The 16,171-nt window shown below is 39.4% G+C and overlaps 1 protein-coding gene across 1 annotated transcript in view; it reads right to left on the bottom strand.

Moving 5' to 3' along the window:
• Nucleotides 1-9,869: 9,869 nt before the first annotated feature.
• ezh1 (enhancer of zeste 1 polycomb repressive complex 2 subunit) overlaps nucleotides 9,870-16,171 on the bottom strand; it is an 83,426-nt gene continuing 77,124 nt past the window's right edge. The window contains exon 20 of the mRNA XM_062050024.1: nucleotides 9,870-10,501. Within this exon, the coding sequence (XP_061906008.1) occupies nucleotides 10,441-10,501 (61 nt within the window). The 3' untranslated portion in view covers nucleotides 9,870-10,440. The remainder of the gene's footprint in view (nucleotides 10,502-16,171) is intronic.

The following is a 16,171-nucleotide window of genomic DNA, read 5'->3' as shown; positions in this document are numbered from 1 at the left end:
AAGCGCAAAAAAAAAATTTTTTTTTTTTTTTTTAGACATGTATCTCGTGCGCACGAGAAACGTTATCGTGCGCACGAGATGTCTAAAAAATAATTTAAAAAAAATGATAATTTAGTTTTTTTTTATAAAAAGTTTCTCGTGCGCACGAGATATGTCTAAAAAAAAAAAAAAAAAAAAAAATTATACAAAAAATAAATTCCCCCATGTCCCTTTAGGGGCTCCGTATTTGGACTTGGAAGGGAAGGAAAAACAACATTGGTTGTAAATACCGCAAAATTTTACCAGCACGGACTGGTGGAAGGCGATGGGAGTTAAGGCCAGAAAAGGTATTAACAAATCAACAAACTGCGGAAAACCAATGTTTGTTTTAGGGTATTTCTTTTGTCAGAGTTGCACCGATCATGTAACAAAATATCCAGAAGACAAGTATATAGATATCATCCCTACAGTACTAACTATAATGCTGGTCTCCCGAGTAGCAACCACACTGATGAGTTAAACCCACTAGCAATAGCCACCCACGACTAAAAGTCCGAAAATAATCACCACCTGTTTAATGCATTCATTTTAATTTGGTTTTGAACCCCAGTTGGATGGGACCCGATGCCTGGTGCTGTACATGTAATTAAGTCAGTCAAGACCCCCAGAGGTCAGGGTGAAATACTGAAGTGCCTCATCCGAGTAAGTGGAAGCTGTAACTTTTTTTTTTTTACGACAATTTCTGCCCCCCCCCCCAATGACATCATAGTCTTTGCGACGACTACTTTATGTCCATGAAGCATGGACATAAAGACTGCAGGTAGTACATACAGTAGGCTTGTTTGTGTTGTACTTTAAAGTATACACAATGGTGCAGAAGTGCCATACTGTTAGTCGTGTTGTAGATAGCAGCTTTGCCAAATGCGGTATTTGTTTCAAAAGGTGGCTGCAGGTACGACGCTGTGACAATAATCACCGATGAGGTGCAAACAGCGACGGCCGTGCGAGTTCTACTCTCATCCGTATCGCAGCTTTTGGCGTCTGGCTTGAAGAATGCCGACCAGAACATACACACATGCTAATTAGGGTGCTTCCAGGTGCATGGTTAGCACCACAGCTAGAGATGTCCGATAGTATCGGGCTGCCGATATTATCGGCCGATAAATGCTTTAAAATGTAATATCGGAAATTATCGGTATCGGTTTCAAAAAGTACAATTTATGACTTTTTAAAACGCCTCAGTACGGACGTAAGGAGAAGTACAGAGCGCCAATAAACCTTAAAGGCACTGCCTTTAGCACACACACAAGCTAATGCAAGGCATACTTGGTCAACAGCCATACAGGTCACACTGAGGGCGGCCGTATGAACAACTTTAACACTGTTACAAATATGCGCCACACTGTGAACCCACACCAAACAAGAATGACAAGCACATTTCGGGAGAACATCCGCACCGTAACACAACATAAACACGACAGAACAAATACCCAGAAACCCTTGCAGCACTAACTCTTCCGGGACGCTACAATATACACAATATTTATTATGGGAAAACCTTGTTACATTGTTTAATGCATCCAGCGGGGCATCACAACAAAATTAGGCATAATAATGTGTTAATTCCACGACTGTATATATCTGTATCGGTTGATATCGGAATCGGTAATTAAGAGTTGGACAATATCGGGACATCGGCAAAAAAGCCATTATCGGACATCTCTATTCCAGGTGCATGGTTAGCGCCACAGCTAATCAACCTGGTCCGTTTCCTTTTCATCCCGTAAACTCCACTTTTTTTTGCTAACTGCTCGCAAGAATGCAAACAGGAAGAAGTGCTAACAGCTACGTTGAAAAACGATTTTGACGTATCGCAACAGTAACTTTACCGCTCCCGTAAATAGGGAGTACTCCCGGGTATTGATTTACGTAAAATCAATCAATATATCAACATTTTCATATCCTAGCTCAATGCTAATCCACATGGGATTTGCCATTGACATGCTACCGTTTAGCATTGGCGATTTGTACATGGCGATTTAAACAACAAGCTGCACGTTACAATCAAACAGCTGGTGTGTAATAGGTGCAATACTTCCAGTATTAACACTTTTTTAGGGCGCAACATAAGACTAGAACGGAACATTCATGGCAAAGACTGGCGAGGCAACACACCGTAGCCTATATACTACTGCCATCTAATGTCTTGGAATTGCAACTGCATGCAGAGTCTGCTAAATAATACTTGCAAATGGGACTTAGAAGCCGAAGAAAACAGCTAAGTTGAAAAACGTGGCGGTGCGATTTTGACGTATCGCTACACTAACTTTTACCGCTCCTGGGATTATTCCCGGGTATTGATATCCTAGCTCAATGCTAATTTACATCGGATTTGCCATTGACATTAGCAACTTGATGATTTAAACACCTCCAAATTTGGTCATGAAAACCAAGATGCACGTCACAATCAAACAGCTGGTGTGTAATAGGCGCAATACTACAGTATTAACACTTTTTAGGGCGCAACATAAGACTAGAATGGAACATTCATGGCAAAGACTGTCGAGGCAACACACCGTAGTCTATACACTACTGCCATCTAATGTCTCGGAATTGCAACTGCATGCAAAGTCTGGTAAATATTTTTTAGCTCAATGCTAATTTACATGGGAGTTGCCATTGACATGCTAGCGTTTAGCATCGGCGATTTGTACACCTCCAAATTTGGTCATGAAAACCAAGATGCACGTCACAATCAAACAGCTGGTGTGTAATAGGCGCAATACTTACAGTATTAACACTTTTTAGGGCGCAACATAAGACTAGAATGGAACATTCATGGCAAAGACTGGGGAGGCAACCACTACTGCCATCTAATGTCTCGGAATTGCAACTGCATGCAGAGTCTGCTAAATAATACTTGCAAACGGGATTTAGAAGTCTAAGAAAACAAGATATAGCAACTGGACAGCACAGCTAAGTTGAAAAACGTGGCGATGCGATTATGACGTATCGCTACAGTAACTTTACCGATCCCGTAAATAGGGAGTACTCCCGGGTATTGATTTACGTAAAATCAATCAACATATCAACATTTTGATACCCAACTTAATGCTAATTTACCGTATTTTTCGGACTATAAGTCGCTCCGGAGTATAAGTCGCACCGGCCGAAAACGCATAATAAAGAAGGAAAAAAAAAACATATATAAGTCGCACTGGAGTATAAGTCGCATTTTTGGGGAAATTTATTTTATAAAACCCAAAACCAAGAATAGACATTTGAAAGGCAATTTAAAATAAATAAAAGAATAGTGAACAACAGGCTGAATAAGTGTACGTTATATGAGGCATAAATAACCAACTGAGAACGTGCCTGGTATGTTAACGTAACATATTATGGTAAGAGTCATTCAAATAACTAACATATAGAACATGCTATACGTTTACCAAACAATCTGTCACTCCTAATCGCTAAATCCCATGAAATTTTATACGTCTAGTCTCTTACGTGAATGAGCTAAATAATATTATTTGATATTTTACGGTAATGTGTTAATCATTTCACACATGAGTCGCTCCTGAGTATAAGTCGCACCCCCGGCCAAACTATGAAAAAAACTGCGACTTATAGTCCGAAAAATACAGTACATCGGATTTGCCGTCGACATTAGCATTGGCGATTTGTACATGGCGATTTAAACATCTCCAAATTTGGTCACAAAAACTAAGATGCACGTCACCATTAAACAGGTACAATACTTACAGTATTAACACTTTGTAGGGCGCAACATAAGACTAGAATTGAACATTCAGCTTCATGGCAAAGACTGGCGAGGCAACACACCGTAGCCTATACACTGCTGCCATCTAATGTCTCGGAATTGCATCTGCATGCAAAGTCTGCTAAATATTTTTTTATTGGTTTTCCAACTAGGTCTATTGCGTCGTGAAAAAACTGTACCGATACACTTTCTGTTGTTACATCTCCAATAAGTTGTGTTGCGGAACCAAACTATAAAACGGAATTGGACCAAACAAAGCGCGCCAAAGGGGGGAAAGTTTAAAGCACCTGTAATCACCCTACATGTAAAAGAGGACCCGGATTTTGTGTAAATGCTAACATGTTGTAGCTTTATAGCTAAACGCTAATAATCGTCCCATCAAACTTTGCTGTAGCTATCATCCCTCTTAGCTAGCGACTATTGTCTTTGTAAAAACAAAGCGCATTGACAGACTTTTTTAACCCACTTTTTGTTCGCTAAAGCGACTTTTAATCGAACGCGACTGGTCGGCGCTAACATTTAAGCTAGCTTTACAGAACGCTCAGGACAGAGAAAGTACAATTACTAGCTCCTTTAAAGCTATTATAATAATGTACATTTGTTAGTTTCTACCTTTAAATTTCTCGATTGTATAGCGAGAGGATGTAAAAGTATGGAGTTAGCGACGTGTGCTAATGTACTGATTTTTAGTTGCGGGCGATCATAGGCTATATTTTTGGAGAATGTAACGATGAATGTAAAAAAATGACAATGACTTGCTTGTTAATATTACGCACGATTGTGTATTAAATGGACACAAGTCAACAAAACATGTTGATGTTAAGCTTAGCTTCTCACTTACCACGCGGGGTCCGTCAAGTGTGTGTGTGTGTGTCTTCTAATTTAGCTGGACTTGTGGGGACATTTGAGGTACAGGGGCCAAAACTAATGTTTGAGTGCGGTACCAGTTGACAAACTGGACAATAATCCCGTGCACAGATGCCAACGGTGATGAAACAAGATTAAAAAAAACCAAGTGTTTGGTCACATTGAGGGTAGTTAGAGCCTTAAACGCCCACCAGAGGGGGCAAGATGTCTAACCCTAACTATCACTCGGGTTATCCTTGGTAACCCGGGTTAGGGTTAGGGCTGGGGAACCCTAACCCTTGGTCGCATTGAGGGTGGCGAGAGCCTTTAACGCCCACCAGAGGGGGCAAGGTGTTGTTTAGCGAGTGATAGTTAGGGTTAGGGTAACATAATCCTAACCCTAACCCTAACTATCTTGCCCCCTCTGGTGGGCGTTTAAGGCTCTCGCCACCCTCAATGCGACCAAGGATTAGGGTTCCCTAACCCTAACCCTTGGTCGCATTGAGGGTGGCAAGAACTTTAAACGCCCACCAGAGGGGGCAAGATGTTGTTTAGCGAGTGATAGTTAGGGTTAGGGTAACCTAATCCTAACCCTAACTATCTTGCCCCCTCTGGTGGGCGTTTAAGGCTCTCGCCACCCTCAATGCGACCAAGGGTTAGGGTTCCCTAACCCTAACCCTTGGTCGCATTGAGGGTGGTGAGAGCCTTAAACGCCCACCAGAGGGGGCAAGATGTTGTTTAGCGAGTGATAGTTAGGGTTTGGTTACCCTAACCCTAACCCTAACTATCTTGCCCCCTCTGGTGGGCGTTTAAGGCTCTCGTCACCCTCAATGCGACCAAGGGTCAGGGAACCCTAACCCTTGGTCGCATTGAGGGTGGCGAGAACCTTAAACGCCCACCAGAGGGGGCAAGATGTTGTTTAGCGAGTGATAGTTAGGTTTAGGTTTAGGGTTAGGGTTAGGTTACCCTAACCCTAACCCTAACCCTTGGTCGCATTGAGGGTGGCGAGAGCCTTAAACGCCCACCAGAGGGGGCAAGATGTTGTTTAGCGAGTGATAGTTAGGGTTTGGTTACCCTAACCCTAACCCTAACTATCTTGCCCCCTCTGGTGGGCGTTTAAGGCTCTCGTCACCCTCAATGCGACCAAGGGTCAGGGAACCCTAACCCTTGGTCGCATTGAGGGTGGCGAGAACCTTAAACGCCCACCAGAGGGGGCAAGATGTTGTTTAGCGAGTGATAGTTAGGTTTAGGGTTAGGGTTAGGTTACCCTAACCCTAACCCTACCCCTTGGTCGCATTGAGGGTGGCGAGAGCCTTAAACGCCCACCAGAGGGGGCACGATGTTGTTTAGCGAGTGATAAGTTCCCCACTTTTCCGGGCCACTTAATTAGGTACCACCGAATGCCACTGGGATAGGCTCCATCACCCCCCTGCGAACCCCATACGGGGGCAAGAAAACGGATGGATGGATGTAATGCCATCCAATACAATGCAAACAGTGTCAATCTCAACTCTTGCCATGGATCCAACTCACTAAACATTGTGCAGGTGTACCTAATAAAGCGTCCACAGGTAAAGTGCTAAATGTCCATTGTTACTATTGTGTATAAACCAATTTCACCTCAATAAAAAAAAAAAAAAAAGCCTGAAAAGAGGAAGTGGTTGGTTTTTTTTATATATAGAAGCACCAGGAAAACACTTTTTAATGTATAAAGTTAAACCTTTATTTTTTTTTGTATTATTATAGGCATTCGCTGTACATAGCTGTGAACTCTTTTATATTGTATTGACAGAGATCTTGTCATGGATAAGAATGCAGAAAAACACAAAGTCGTTATTACAAAATTGAAGGATAGATTTTACATTCACATTAAAAGGGGCCTTTATTACAAACCCCCAAACCAGTGAAGTTGGCACGTTGTGTAAATGGTAAATAAATAAAAAAAGAATACAATGATTTGCAAATCCTTTTAAACTTATATTTAATTGAATAGACTGCAAAGACAAGATACTTGACGTTCGAACTGGTAAACTTTGATATTTTTTGGCAAATATTAGCTCATTTGGAAATTGATGCCTGCAACATGTTTCAAAAAAAACTGGCACAAGTGGCAAAAAAGACTGAGAAAGTTGAGGAATGCTAATCAAACACTTATTTGGAACATCCCACAGGTGAACAGGCTAATTGGGAACAGGTGGGTGCCATGATTGGGTATAAAAGCAGCTTCCATGAAATGCTCAGTCATTCACAAACAAGGACGGGGCGAGGGTCACCACTTTGTCAACAAATGCCTGAGCAAATTGTCGTAACAGTTTAAGAACAACATTTCTCAACCAGCTATTGCAAGGAATTTAGGGATTTCACCATCTACGGTCCGTAATATCATCAAAAGGTTCAGAGAATCTGGAAAAATCACTGCACGTAAGCGATGATATTACCGACCTTTGATCCCTCAGACGGTACCACATTAAAAAGCGACTTCAGTGTGTAAAGGATATCACCACATGGGCTCAGGAACACTTCAGAAAACCACTGTCAGTAACTACAGGTTGTCGCTACATCTATAAGTGCAAGTTAAAGCTCTACTATGCAAAGCCAAAGTCATTTATCAACAACACCCAGAAACGCCGCCATCTTCGCTGGGCCTGAGCTCATCTAAGATGGACAGATGCAAAGTGTAAAAGTGTTCTTAGGTCTGATGAGTCCACATTTCAAATTGTTTTTGGAAACTGTGGACGTCGTGTCCTCCGGACCAAAGAGGAAAAGAACCATCCGGACGGTTATAGGCGCGGAAGTTCAGAAGCCAGCATGTGTGATGGTATGGGGGTGTATTAGTGCCCAAGACATGGGTAACTTACACATCTGTGAAGGCACCATTAATGCTGAAAGGTACATACAGGTTTTGGAGCAACATATGTTGGAATCCAAGCAACGTTACCATGGACGCCCCTGCTTATTTCAGCAAGATAATGCCAAGCCACGTGTTACAACAGCGTGGCTTTGTAGTAAAATAGTGCGGGTACTAGACTGGCCTGCCTGTAGTCCAGACCTGTCTCCCATTGAAAATGTGTGGCGCATTATGAAGCCTAAAATAGCACAACGGAGACCCCCGGACTGTTGAACAACTTAAGCTGTACATCAAGCAAGAATGGGAAAGAATTCCACCTGAAAAGCTTCAAAAATGTGTCTCCTCAGTTCCCAAACGTTTACTGAGTGTTGTTAAAAGGAAAGGCCATGTAACACAGTGGTAAAAATGCCCCTGTGACAACTTTTTGCTGCCATTAAATTCTAAGTTAATGATTATTTGCAAAAAAAAATGTAGTTTCTCAGTTTGAACATTAAATATTTTGTCTTTGCAGTCTATTCAATTGAATATAAGTTGAAAAGGATTAGCAAATCATTGTATTCTGTTTTTATTTACCATTTACACAACGTTCCAACTTCACTAGTTTTTTTTTATTTTTTATATATTTTGGTTCAACACAATTTTGCTTGTTCACGTTGTGGTATGTCTGTGTTTGTCCTTTTTTAGAAGGCGCATTAGGACCACACCGTGATGGATTAATTTGCAAAGTTACGTAAAAAAAACAACTTGCAATGTAATTACAATCAAGTTTTTATTTTCCAAGAATAAAGCTGCATTTTTTTGCGAGTGAATGCCAAATATTTAAATAAAGTTGTGATTTTACTTGTGTAAAAGTTTTATCATCAAAAGGAGGAAACTAACGACTTTGTTAATGACAGGTATCCTTTTTTACTTGCAAGTCTACAACCTTTTTCCTCATCAACATTTGGTCAAAATAATTAAGTTTTTCCTGCAAAAGTATGACTTCACTTTCATAAAGTGCATACATGCCCAATATATATATATATATATATATATATATATATATATATATATATATATATATATATATATATATATATATATATATATATATATATATATATATATATATATATATATATATATATATATATATATATAATTATATGTAATATTTGTTAAGCATTTTGGTTTCATACCAGTAATATTATGACTTTTTTACTAAAATGTAAGTGTGTCTTATTCTTGCTTTAATTACATGTTTTACTTTGGTAAAAAAAAAAGGTGCTTTATTCATGTAAAGTACAACTTTTTTTCTCATGGTTTTCCAACTTTTGGTTTGTAAAATTATGACTCTATATTTGTTATATTAGAACTTTTTGGGTCTGCAAAAAACCTACATTTAAAAAAAAGTATAATTACAACTTTTTATAATTTTTTTTGTTTGCTTCCAGAAAATGACCACTTTATTAATGTAAAATAAAGATAAAGTGACTTTCCCTTTGTTATATTAGGCCTTTTTTTGGTTAGTAAAATCACACCTTAATTATTTACACACAATTATGATTTTATCCGTACAATTTAGGTAACATTTTATGGAAGTATCTGTCTTGGCATAATTGATGTGATTGATGAAAGTGGACATTCAACTAATATGTTAAGCCTCTTTGTATGTATTTGTTTTTACACGTTATAATTCTTATTTCTATTTACTGTTTTAATTGGGTTTACCCTTTAAAATCGTATTTAATCATATTTATTTTTATATTGTTTTTATATTTAGTTATTTTTTGTTTTTATTCAGTCAATGGTGGAACTAAGGATAATATTTGAATATTGTTTTTAATATTGTTGTGCAGCACTTTGGAAACATTTTTGTTGTTTAATTGTGCTATATAAATAAAGTGGATTGTATTGGATTGATAATCTGTGTAAAAAAACTTCTTAATTCATTATTTTTATTTTCATATTTTATTTATTTATTCATTTATTTTATTATACTGTATGTGTACATGTTTGTATTAAGAAAACGGACAAAAAACTTTAAAAAACCAAAAAAAAATCTAACAATATTATGTAAAATAAAGACAGAATAGCTTTTTTTTTTTCATCAAAATGTGCTCTTTTATGTAGTGAAATTATGAATTTTCTTGTAAAATTTTCACTTAAAATTTCCCTTTATTCTACTAGTATTACAGTTTTTAGAATGACAACTTTATTCCTCCAAAATTGCAACTTTAGTTGGAGTAAAATTCAGAATTTTCTCGTAGAAATACAGCTTTATTCCCTAATTATTACACATTTTTTATTCTTTTCACCGTGGCCCTAATACCCCTTTTAATTAGCATGGGACCATTTTGGCACCTTATATAATTTTCTAAAGGAAGACATTAGCTTTGTTAATTTGCCTGTCAACTAAACATGTACCAAATCGACGGGTAAATGTTTTAATTAAAAAAAAAACAAAGTACAATAAGGAGGGATCTCTTCGTCGTCGCAGTCTACAGGTTACATTCAGTCAGTCGGTTTCTTGCCTATTACATATTTGCTGCAGGACAACAAAGCAAATGTACAACGCTTTACCATAGAGGGGTAACTTGACCTGCTGTGAACTAAACGAGTTTATTCATCTTGAAAGACGACGCGTGCATGCCTGCTAGTAGAAGCTGGAGCTGGAGGAATAGAACGTGAGCCTTAAAGTCTACGAGCGCTGTAACAAAAACTACACACTGTACGCTGCAGCATCTTTGCTTAAATGAAGTGAAAAAGAACCCTTAGCAACACGGACTAATCGTATATTGAGAAGCGTTGCGTATACATACTGCTGGAGGCGGAGCTTTGTCTGCGGGGGGAAAATGCACCTGCAAAGAAGCAGGGACGGAGGGGGGGGGGGGGGGGCTGTCTATTTTTGGAAGTGCAGCAGCGAGGACAGAGATGACGTGCGATGCCGCAGAGAGGGACGGAGGCGTTTCGTGGATGGGAGGGCGGGACGTTGTGGGCGGGGCTAAGACATGTCCACCTCTCTCTCGATGCCCACATATTTGAGGGCGTCGGCTTGGCTGTATCTGCGGGAGGAAGCCAAGAATTGCGGTTAGCTTGCAGGATTTCCAAGGAATACCTAAAAAAAAAATTTAAAAAAATAAAACCTACTCCAAACTATTTCTAGATATTTTTCTTTCTGGTATTAAAAAGGCAACAAACCAAACTCTCCGTGAAAAAATGAGGACCGACTGCAAATGACAAGCGCACCCTTTGGGTTGTGTTCAAAATGCTTTCGAAGACATGCTTGCACCATACTTGCCGAGACTCCCGAATTTCAGTGCCCCTCCCGAACATCTCCCGGGGCAACCATTCTCCCGATTTCCACCCGGAAAACAATATTGAGGGCGTGCATTAAAGGCCTACTGAAACCCACTGATAAGTTTATATATCAATGATGAAATCTTAACATTATAACACATGCCAATACGGCCGGGTTAACTTATAAAGTGACATTTTAAATTTGCCGCTAAACTTCCGGTTCGAAACGCCTCTGAGGATGACGTATGCGCGTGACGTAGACCGGGGCACACGGGTATGCCTTCCACATTGAAGCCAATACGAAAAAGCTCTGTTTTCATTTCATAATTCCACAGTATTCTGGACATCTGTGTTCGTGAATCTGTTTCAATCATGTTCATTGCATTATGGAGAAGGAAGCTGAGCAAGCAAAGAAGAAAGCTGTCGGTGCGAAATGGACGTATTTTTCGAACGTAGTCAGCCACAACAGTACACAGCCGGCGCTTCTTTGTTTACATTCCCGAAAGATGCAGTGAAGATGGAAGAACTCGGATAACAGAGACTCTAACCAGGAGGACTTTTGACTTCGATACACAGACGCCTGTAGAGAACTGGGACAACACAGACTCTTACCAGGATTACTTTGATTTGGATGACAAAGACGCAGACGTGCTACTGTGAGTATGCAGCTTTGGCTTCTAAACATTTGATCGCTTGACCGTATGTGCGCAACTTTTTTTTGCGTATGTACGTAACTTTTTTAAAATATATAAGCTTTATGAACCTTGGGTTAGGTGAACAGTCTTTTGGGCTGAGTGATTGTGTGTGTTGATCAGGTGTTTGAATTGTATTGGCGTGTTCTATGGAGCTAGGAGCTAGCATAGGAGCTAGGAGCTAGCATAACACGTACCGTACCGTACGTGCGCGTCACGTACGTAACTTTTTTAAAATATATAAGCTTTATGAACCTTGGGTTAGGTGAACGGTCTTTTGGGCTGAGTGATTGTGTGTGTTGATCAGGTGTTTGAATTGTATTGGCGTGTTCTATGGAGCTAGGAGCTAGCAGAGGAGCTAGGAGCTAGCATAACAAACACGCAGGTGTTTTTATGCAGGATTAATTTGTGGCATATTAAATATAAGCCTGGTTGTGTTGTGGCTAATAGAGTATATATATGTCTTGTGTTTATTTACTGTTGTAGTCATTCCCAGCTGAATATCAGGTCACCCCCGGCTCTTACAGCATCTTCCCTATCTGAATAGCTTCAACTCCCCACTAGTCCTTCACTTGCACTTTACTCATCCACAAATCTTTCATCCTCGCTCAAATTAATGGGGAAATTGTCGCTTTCTCGGTCCGAATCTCTCTCACTTCATGCGGCCATCATTGTAAACAATAGGGAACTTTGCGTATATGTTCAACTGACTACGTCACGCTACCAAAAGTTGCAATCTTTATCGTCGTTGTTCTATACTAAATCCTTTCAGCAAAAATATGGCAATATCGCAAAATGATCAAGTATGACACATAGAATAGATCTGCTATCCCCGTTTAAATAAAAAAAATTCATTTCAGTAGGCCTTTAAAGGCACTGCCTTTAGCGTCCTCTACATCCTGTCATCACGTCCGCTTTTCCGCCATACAAACAGCGTGCCGGGCCCAGTCACATAATATATGCGCTTTTGCACACTTAAAAGTGAATGCAAGGCATACTTGGTCAACAGCCATACAGGTCACACTGAGGGTGGCCGTATAAACAACTTTAACACTGTTACAAATATGCGCCACACTGTGAACCCACACCAAACAAGAATGACAAACACATTTCGGGAGAACATCCGCACCGTAACACAACATAAACACAACAGAACAAATACCCAGAACCCCTTGCAGCACTAAATCTTCCGGGACACTACAATATACACCCCCCCCCCCCCAACCCATCTCCTGAATTCGGATGTTGGCAAGTATGGCTTGCACACATATAATACTATATAAACTGTAGGGTTGTCCCGATACCAATATTTTGGTACCAGTACCAAAATGTATTTCAATACTTTTCGATACTTTTCTAAATAAAGGGGACCACAAAAAATGGCATTACTGGCTTTATTTTAACAAAAAATCTTAGGGTACATTAAACATATGTTTCTTATTGCAAGTTTGTCCTTAAATAAAATAGTGAAAATACTAGACAACCTTTCTTCTAGTAGTAAGTAAACAAACAAATACTCCTAATTTAGTCCGCTGACATATGCAGTAACATATTGTGTCATTTCTCATTCTATTAATTTGTCAAAATTATTAAGGACAAGTGGTAGAAAATGAATTAGTAATCTACTTGTTCATTTACTGTTAATATCTGCTTACTTTCTCTTTTAACATGTTCTATCTACACTTCTGTTAAAATGTAACAAATGTAATGGGGCGGTATAGCTCGGTTGGTAGAGTGGCCTGTGCCAGCAACTTGAGGGTTCCAGGTTCGATCCCCGCTTCCGCCACCCTAGTCACTGCCGTTGTGTCCTTGGGCAAGACACTTTACCCACCTGCTCCCAGTGCCCACCCACACTGGTTTAAATGTAACTTAGATATTGGGTTTCACTACGTAAAAGCGCTTTGAGTCACTAGAGAAAAACGCTATATAAATATAATTCACTTCACTACTAATCACTTAATCTTCTCTTGTTTGGATACTTTACATTAGTTTTGCATAATACCACACATTTGGGTATCAATCCGATACCAAGTCGTTACAGGATCATACAATGGTCACACTTTAGGTCCTCGTGTGTCCAAGGATGTATTTCCTGAGTTTATAAACATAATATACATTTTAAAAAAATGAAAAAAGATTTTGTGATGCGAAAAAACATCGACGTAATCATAGTAGTATCGACTAGATACGCTCCTGCACTTGGCATCATTACAGTGGATGTCAGGTGTAGATCCACCAATGGCGTTTGTTTACATTGTGACGCCGGTGAGCTACGGTGTGTAGTGAAGCATGTGTAGCTATTCCTCGTCCTGCAGGGATGATACTTGTAAGAAACGTACTTTATTTGTCACCATGGAGACGAGGATTAGTGATTTAGAAGTAGCTAAAACACTGCAGACTGCGGCTGGACGTTAGCCGCTAGCTAGCTAGCTATGTCTTAAAGCACCTCTTCCTAAAGGGCGTTTCAGTGATATAACTTCTCCTTTATCGTTAGTTTTTAAGCCAAAATGCGTCCGTTCTCCCTTTTGTCTACACACTGTGTCTGCTTGTAAGTACTCCGTGATTGTGCGCTGCCGAACATGCTCTCTGCTCGTAAAACCAGAAATGTCATGACGTGACGACACGCCGCCGTGCCCGTTAAAAAAAAAGGGAGGCGCTATGGTACCGAATATGATTCATTGGTATCGCGGTACTATACTAGTACCGGTATACCGTACAGGCCTAATATACTGTATATGTGTGTATGTAATAAACAGTTTTATAATCATTGGACCAAGGCTATTCAACTGACCGCCGAGGGCCAAATCTGGCCCGGGATTGACACCATACTGGTCTGCAGGTTCAGTTCAAAACATAGGAGACGAACATTCTTCTAGCAAATTCCGAAAAACAGTATAGTGCTCCTGTTGTGAAGAGGAACTTGGACCACTGTAAACACATTGACAGATCCTTGCGTTGACATTTGAACCTTGCTAATAACATACAACACTCGGGTCCAACCTTGTGATTTACATAACTAAGGCGTTCCTCAAGGTTCCCCTATAAGTCCTCTCCTTTTTTGATAGTAACACATTTTTTTTATAATGTTATTTATGTAACTAAGATAATGCTGTGGCTAGTTTACTTCAGATGCAGTCAGTAATAGGTTAGTTATACTAGTGGTGTTCCTCAAAGTTCCACTTTAGGTCCTCTCTTTTTCATCATTTGGTCTAACGCTGGTGGCCCATTCAGTTAAAAAAAGACTTGTGAGAGACTTACCGGTACATTTTTGATGCAAATTTTTAAGAAAAACACTAGAGTGCTGTCATAGAGATGATCTTTGACTAGCTTTTTTTGTGCAAAAGGTCCTTAAAAACAGCAGAGCGCTCCTGTAACTCTGACAGAATAAATAGAACAAAATTAAATGTATGCACATGCTTGTCAGTCCCCTAACGATGTGTACCAAATTTTGTGGTAACTTAGGTAGAGTTACAGTGGCTGTTTCTTGGAGCGCATTGAGCTTTATCAGCAATTTCAAGTCAATCCTACTTAATAGAGACAAAGTTTGTGCTTTAACAGCGCCACCATGTGGTGTATTTGTCCGAAAAGTGACAGTAAGTGTGCATGTTTTGACAAATTGATACCCTTTTGTACGCAGCGGTTCAGGAGAATAAGAGTTCAACCATATGGGAGTCCTTATTTATTTCAAATGACTGTACTTGCCAGACCACTAGAGGGCAGTGTCACTTCATGGCGACCCAACTGTTAGCCAAAATACACTTTTGAATACTGGTTTAGTCAGTATATTTATACGTTTCTCATGGCACTTAGCCATTAAAGTGTTTTTTTGTTTTTTTTTCTGCGTTGCGGTTCCATATGAAAGACACTAAGAGACATTTTATAGAGCTCCAGCACCCCCCGCGACCCCGGAAGGGACAAGGGGTAGGAAATGGATGGATGGATGGAATTTAGGAGGTACTATTAGAGCCATAAGAGAGACAGCACTGCAAAAACTGAAATCTAAGTAAGATGAAATATCTCAAATAAGGGTGATATTTGCTTATTTTCTGTCTGATAAGATAATTCTTCTCACTAAGCAGATTTTATGTTAGAGTGTTTTACTTGTTTTAAGTGTTTTGGTCCTAAATGATCTCAGTAAGATATTACAGCTTGTTGCTGAGATTTGATGACCTATATTGAGTAAAACATGCTTGAAACTAGAATATCAACTGTTGCAAAGCTGTGTCATCAACACTCACACGTATAAAACTACTTTTTTAAAGTAATCATTTCTTATTTCAAGCATGAAAAAAAAAAATCATGACTGACACAATTGTGCCTCATAATTAAAACAGATGACAGCCAAATGGACTTTGCGGTTTTATTTTCAATGAAACGATAGAAAATATGTACTCAAATAGTAGTACAGTTGGCACAGTACAGTAAACTAGTTAATAAAGTTAATATTGAAACATTTAACATGTGACATTTCGAACAATTTTGAACAGAAATAGTTCATGCACATTCAGATAAATTCTTCAAAATTACAATTAAACATTTTTTGGCCGGGCACTAATTGACTGAAAGAGCACGCACTTGGCGCGATGATGTCATGTTATCGATGGAAAAATGCATTTTTAGACAATAAGATTTGCCTGAGCGGCTAGTAGACCCCGAGAGTAACAATCGGTTGCCTTTCCATTAAGAACAATAAATTAGTTTTTAGTATAAGTTTGCTGGTTTGAAGAAATGTAATGCCGAGCG

This window comes from Entelurus aequoreus, linkage group LG06 (assembly GCF_033978785.1).
Source record: "Entelurus aequoreus isolate RoL-2023_Sb linkage group LG06, RoL_Eaeq_v1.1, whole genome shotgun sequence".
NCBI classification, from domain to species: Eukaryota; Metazoa; Chordata; class Actinopteri; order Syngnathiformes; family Syngnathidae; genus Entelurus; species Entelurus aequoreus.
This window is presented reverse-complemented; position numbering and strand designations above follow the sequence as displayed.